We start from the raw sequence: 6,612 nt of genomic DNA, 5'->3' as shown, positions 1-6,612 counted from the left end.
TATTTACATTAAAATAAGCCGTAAATAAATGCAAACTTTTTTTGAATCTTGCATTAAATACGGAGTGATTTATACATCTGATTGCCCTTTTTTAGTGGTAGAAACACTATCATCCTTGGGATAATTAAACCAAAACCTGATAGAGAAAAATTGATGTCAGTGTCGAGACTATGCCCCACACAGGCATGACAGCACTGCCCATAAACGCGTCATTCTAAGTCTAGAGAAAGACTCGAAGACTAGTAAACTTTTACTCGTAAGTCTTTCTAATAACAAAAAAACAACTTAGTACCATTCTTTTTTATGTTATAAATATATCCCTTCGTGTTGTTATATGTTATAAATATACTTTACTACACTCATCACCCAACTTAACAAAAAAATTTAATTAAACTAGGAAACGTGATCGATACGTCGAATAATGGAAGATTCAGCAATCGAGCTTGATCTACCAGGCTTCCGCTTTCACCCAACGGAAGAAGAGCTTCTTGAATTTTATCTCAAAAATAAGGTCCTTGGCAAAAAATTGCGCTGCGATGTAATTGGTCTTCTCAATATTTATCGTCATGATCCTTGGGACCTGCCAGGTATATTGAAAAATTCCCCAAAATGTATTTTGTGACATTTATACGACAGATGATAACATTTATATAAATGTCGTCGTATGCCAATTTTTCCCCTTGTAGTGAATGTAATATAACTGTTTTATGTAACGAATTGAGCAGGGCTGGCTACTATAGGGGAAAGAGAATGGTACTTTTTTGTGCCAAGAGACAGAAAACATGGCAGTGGAGGGAGGCCTAACAGGACTACACTAAAAGGATTTTGGAAGGCAACTGGTTCTGATAAAAAGATTTTTGGTTTGTCACATCCTAAGAACATAATTGGCCTCAAGAAGACTTTGGTTTTCTATACTGGCAGAGCGCCTCGAGGCTCTAAGACAGATTGGGTCATGAATGAATTTCGCTTACCTGATACAGCCTCAGCACCTCAGGTATTCCATAATTTTGTATACTCACTTTGTTTCATTTTATATGATAGTTCAAGAAAGAAAAAAGAAAAAAATTGACACATCGATTTGAACTCTGTGGTTTTGGCTTAGATCATATATGTCTTTAAAAACAAAAGGTTTTGAACCCAATAAGTTGGATGGGATATGGTAGAATATGAGTCTGAACCCCAAACATTCAAATTTTAGATTCACCTCTGTATCTCTTGAAACTTGTAATTTTGAATATAACATACTAATATTATTATGTATAACATGGAACATAGAGTTAACTATTATACCACTGACAAATTGTCTAAGTTACCATATCGTAGGAAACTAAATTCAAATTTGTAAATGCAGGACATAGTGTTGTGCAAAATATACAGGAAAGCTACGTCTTTGAAAGTGTTGGAGCAGAGGGCTGCAATTGAAGAAGAAATGAACACTACAAAGCACGTAGACGCGCCTCCTTGTTCAATAATCCAGCCAATGGACGCCATGTCATTTTGTAGCGAACATCATGAACTTATGACGGCTTCAATAACTGATCAGAGCCCCAACATCTTGACTTCAATCGCTAAGGACGAAGTAGAAGACAATATCTTATCGATTACTGAGAACAACCTGTTCGAAGTTCCAGCAGAAATCAAAGGCAAGAGTAATTGTTTTAGGCCAAAATTACGGAATGGGCAAGGTAACCTGGCTGAATTGCAAGTACCCATATTCAGCATGGACTTTAGTCAAGATCCTGTTTGGATGCAATTGCGTAGTCCTTGGCTTGATAATTTCAGTTTGACACCTTCTCCATTTGTGCATAACTTTCAGGCTAATAAATTTGAACAGTTAATAAATCAATAGTCAGTTCTTAAATCATCTATCCCAATTCCCTGGGATTTTAAAAAAAAGAATAATAGGTAGTGATATGCTCACTGCTACCACCTAACTGGCTGACCACCTAGGGTGTTCATAGTATCCTTAATGGTCCCATAAGCAGTATATCAACTGCCTTGGTGTTTTCTTTAGACTTTTTTCCCAAGAAGTGATTTGATGTCTTGGCTGATAAACTCTGTGTATTGACTAATTTTGTTTATGTTTATGTTGGACACAAGTGTAGATTTGTAACAGAAACATGGAGCATTAATGTACCTTTTCATATGGTAAATTATTATTTGTATAGTACTGAGGATTGTTTCAGTTCCCTACCCTACTGTAATGTCCATAGTTCGGTAAAAACTATAGGGATAATACACAAATACCTTCCTCAACTATAACCGAAATCGCTAAGACACACCTTAACTATACATAAGTCCAATTATCCCCTGAATTATTTTAAAGTGTATAATTATTTTAAATTATAAAGACAATTAGTAAATATGATAAAAACATTTGTGTAACTAGATAGTTTTTCAATTTATCAGTGACAACAGACTTCATATGGACTATAGTCCTCTCGGTTCCCGGTGATATACTTGAGATGGGCTTAGTCTAGGTTGTATGTGGGGATCAATTGGTTGGTTTGCATAAGCAGAATTTACTGGTGCTACCATTTATGTTTTGACCTAATTAAGAAATTTTTTGCAAGAATAGATTAAAGGTCACTATTACAAAGAATTTCAGACGAATCGCTAGAATTTCAAAACGGGCAAACTTAAGTTATCATAATAATTGTCAGGATTTTTGGCCAAATTTTTACTAATTGTTAGATTTGGCAATAAATCCCGAATAAATTTTAAACTGGTGGCAAAACTTGTTTTGTTACAGATCTAAATGTATCATCAGGATTTGTGGCTAAATCTTGACAGACCGCCAGAGTCATGACTATGAGTCCGAACAAATAGTCAAAATTGACCACAAAATCCGAATGGGTCACTTTAACATGTGCAAAAATATCTCCAATTCTTTCTTTGCTTTAAATTTAGTCCAAGTGTCACTCCAACTTTGATACAACCTTCGAATATCAATTTTAAGAATTTTCAATGGTTAAATTTCGTATAACTTACATAAATTCTATATTGTAAGGATCAAATTACATCCTATCTCTATCTTTTTCCTAATTATAATTTATTTTAAATTTTTTGGACATTCGGATATATTCCAGACTCACTGATACATTGTTCTGATATATTCGTTCAAAATTCAATTACGATTAAAAAGAAAAGGAAACGTAAAATTGAATGTGAGTTCCCCTGATCACGCCAATCAGCTCGTTTTCAATCTCTACCAACTCGTATGAACTTTAAATAACAATTCAAAATTTAAATTTTCTTCTCTCAATTCTCTCCCAAATCGTAATAAATCAAAAAACTTTAAAATCTGTTTCAGATACATGATGAATATATCTATATTGTTAAGCAATTCAGGACTCTTGGAAAACGAGGTGAGATATGAACAATACAAAGATGATGAATTAGTTGTTGGGCAGACTATTGAGGTCTGATAATAAGATGTATGTAATTAGTTGTTTTGTGTTAGGTATTAGAATTTTTGATTTGTGATGTCGAAATACATAAGTAATGATACATTGTTATTCGAAAAAAATTTAGTGAATTGACAATTACTGTAATGCTACCAGATTTTTCCTAGTGTATCATGGTCAGATACTTTTTAGATTTGTGTTTTTGAAGAAATGATAAATAGTAGTAAAGATTACTGGTAATGTCTTTGTTTTTTGATTTGTTCATTGTCATGTGGTAGTTAATAAGTATCAGACACATCAAATGATTCGTATGCAATGTATCTTGGCTAATAAAGTATATCTGATATATGTATTAATTGTTATTTGGTACATACTGAATTAATTTGAAAGTAAAATTTATGATCAAGAAAATGGGCATGATACATTAATATCTATTGTATCATTATTTTTTGTGAATTGTTGTAGCTTATTTCTTAGTGATTATAATGTATCTGATACATATGATGTAGCTATATTTTAGGATGTTTTTCATATGACTATGGTTGGAGTTGATGACTTCTAATACCGCGAAATGTATCAATGGTTGCCTTGTTGAGGCGTGATAGCTACCTACATTAAACTTCTTAGAAGATGCTAGAATTCTATTTAGTTCTTGAAACTATAAAAAAAAAGGGGGGAAATAGCCTCGTATACAAAGGAACATAAGGGAGATAATTTGTCACGATCCCAATCCACCGTGACTGATACCCACACTAACTCTCCGGTGGAAGAACCATTTCAACAGCCCAACAATTAATTAACGCAGTAAATAAATAAGATAAGGATGTAGAAGCAGTCTTAATCAATAATTAATATTGAGTTCTCATAAAGTCAGAAACAACCTAGTCAACAACCCAACATGTACGCAGAATTTAACTCCTAGGAACTGAAATTTGAATGTGCCAAAACTCTAGCAACATCAAGTCTAAGACAAGGGAATGCAATCCCAAAAACATAGTCGTGAAACTAAACCAGTGTTTGAAATCTAAGTCTTGGAAAAAGGACTAGAATAAAAGAGAGAGTCCATGGCAGCCTGAAAGAATAGCTCACCCTTGAACTCGAATACTATCACTTCTCTAAGCGAGGTCTCTCCGCAGCCAACTGAATATGCCCTATAGTAAACAAAGACAGAGCAAGTGTAATATCAGTACATAAAATCAACAGTGTACTGGTAGGATCACGCGGCTAGCCAGTAAGCGAGTCATGGACAAGTAAACCTAACATAATAAGCACATATATACAGACTAACTTAACATTGTCATCTCAACACAGTACTCAACCAGATCACAGTTCATCTATCCCAATATTATAGAATTTCACATAAGGGTCCTCTCTTGGGACCTGCAAACACTTAATTTGTGTCGAAACATGACACCCGATCTAATTATATGTCAAAATATGACATCCGATTCAAATATACAAAGCAGCCACAATTATATTTAGTAGTCAATATTATGTCACCAAAAATAGGTTCATCACAAATCAGACTAGTAAGTGATCATTTCCCATAATTTCTATCATGCTTCCCTATTCATATACACACATGCATATCATGAAATAATTTAGAAAGTACATGAAACCTATATAGGAAACAAAACCATCACCAACCTCGAATCTGAGCTTCGACCACTCTAAGATGAAAGAGTTTTTCCTTTTCGGGTTCGTTCTCTTGTTCTTGATCTAAAACAAGTCACATATACACAAATAATTAATACAATAGCCTAATTCACATGAATTATAACATAATTCCCCTCCTAGGACAAAACTCATGATCATAACCCCACTGTCACGCCCCGAGAGGGTACCCTAGGCGTGGCCGGCACTCAGAAACCATCTCTGGCTTCCGAGAGAACCACTTGGTCTCATTACTCATTTGTTAATCAGCGGAAGACTTAATAATACTAATGTGGGATTGTCATAATCAAAGGAAAAATAGATAATTCTTAGAAGAAGTAGTTTCTAAGGAGAACTACTCCGATTACATCATCAGACTCTGTCTATGAAGCCTCTAATACTCTTAGATGGTGCCAATGACATGTCCATGGCTACCTCAAAAGAAACATCACACTCAACAATAATAAAAGGATAAGGAGTTCCTTCGAATACAAGAAGGACTCACCAAATAGCTGAAAAGAAATGATCTTCAACGATGCGCCTGTTGAGGATCTCTAACACCTGTATCTGCATCATAAAACGATGCAGGTCGAATGACGTCAGTACGTGGAATGTACGAGTATGTAAAATGGCAGGAAGGTAAGGACAGATATCAAGAAACTCCTCTCAAGAAAACTCAGCTCAGAACTCAACATCATCTCAACATGAATATGTAATGCAAGTTTAAAATATAATAAAAAAAAATAGTAATAAGCAATGCTTACTCAGTTGGGAGTTTATCTAACCGACAACCATCACTTATGAGCTAGCGATGATACAACGAAGCGATGTCGTTGTCACATCCATCCAATACCTTGCCAGGGTAAAGGACATCACCATCTTGGATCCATTCATCAAAGTCCTCTTTTTGGGACTTAAGAGGCATAGCCTCCATCCTACGTTGGCTACGTAGTTCTGGGGTTTGAGTCAATTAAACTCTTACCGAACTCGGTGCTCAATACTACTCCCAAAATATGTGCTCATATTAAACTCATCATCTAGTCTCATTGGACTTTAATTTAAATCATCAAACTCATCTCATTTCATGTTCATCAATCATTATACTTCCAAAAACATCATTTACATCTCATCAAAACATCTTGCTCAAAATATCATTTTCTCAAATTCATTCAAATTCAACTCTTTTACTCTTTCAAAACTCAATAAAATACATATATAGTATTAATTCATATAACTCTCTTTTTATCAATAAAAATAATAAAAAGCCAACATCTTTACTCAAACCATATGTAAAAATATTCATGAACATCAAATCAATTAGGATTCATGGGAAAGTAGCCATGAACAATAATTCCAATAATATGAGAGATAACAATAATAATAATATTAATGCATAAATATATCAAACTCAATAGAAGAATAATTAATTCATCTAGAATTCAAGATTTGAATAAAACTCAACTATAACTCAATTATAATAAATTTAAATATTGGGCGCATGGACGAACTCAATCCAATGCTATGAAAGCCTTACATACCTTAAATCCGAAGG

The 6,612-nt window shown here is 34.1% G+C and overlaps 1 protein-coding gene across 1 annotated transcript; it reads left to right on the top strand.

The window, feature by feature from the left end:
• The first annotated feature begins 339 nt into the window (after positions 1 to 339).
• Positions 340 to 2,174, top strand: LOC129876321 (NAC domain-containing protein 6). The gene is made up of 3 exons (XM_055951733.1): positions 340 to 587; positions 726 to 994; positions 1,352 to 2,174. The coding sequence occupies exons 1-3, from the start codon at positions 422 to 424 to the stop codon at positions 1,847 to 1,849; spliced, it is 933 nt and encodes a 310-aa protein (XP_055807708.1). The 5' UTR covers positions 340 to 421; the 3' UTR covers positions 1,850 to 2,174.
• Positions 2,175 to 6,612: the final 4,438 nt, after the last annotated feature.

This window comes from Solanum dulcamara, chromosome 12 (assembly GCF_947179165.1).
Source record: "Solanum dulcamara chromosome 12, daSolDulc1.2, whole genome shotgun sequence".
Classification (NCBI taxonomy): Eukaryota; Viridiplantae; Streptophyta; class Magnoliopsida; order Solanales; family Solanaceae; genus Solanum; species Solanum dulcamara.
The sequence above is the reverse complement of the archived record's forward strand: the minus strand, read 5'-3'. Positions and strand labels throughout refer to the sequence as shown.

What these genes read in the sequence shown, in the direction of transcription:
- LOC129876321 (XM_055951733.1), top strand. Translation starts at nt 422, where the DNA reads ATGGAAGATTCAGCAATCGAGCTTGATCTACCAGGCTTCCGCTTTCAC. An exon ending in TGATCCTTGGGACCTGCCAG is followed by an intron (nt 588 to 725) that starts GTATATTGAAAA and finishes CGAATTGAGCAG; the next exon opens with GGCTGGCTACTATAGGGGAA. An exon ending in ATACAGCCTCAGCACCTCAG is followed by an intron (nt 995 to 1,351) that starts GTATTCCATAAT and finishes TTGTAAATGCAG; the next exon opens with GACATAGTGTTGTGCAAAAT.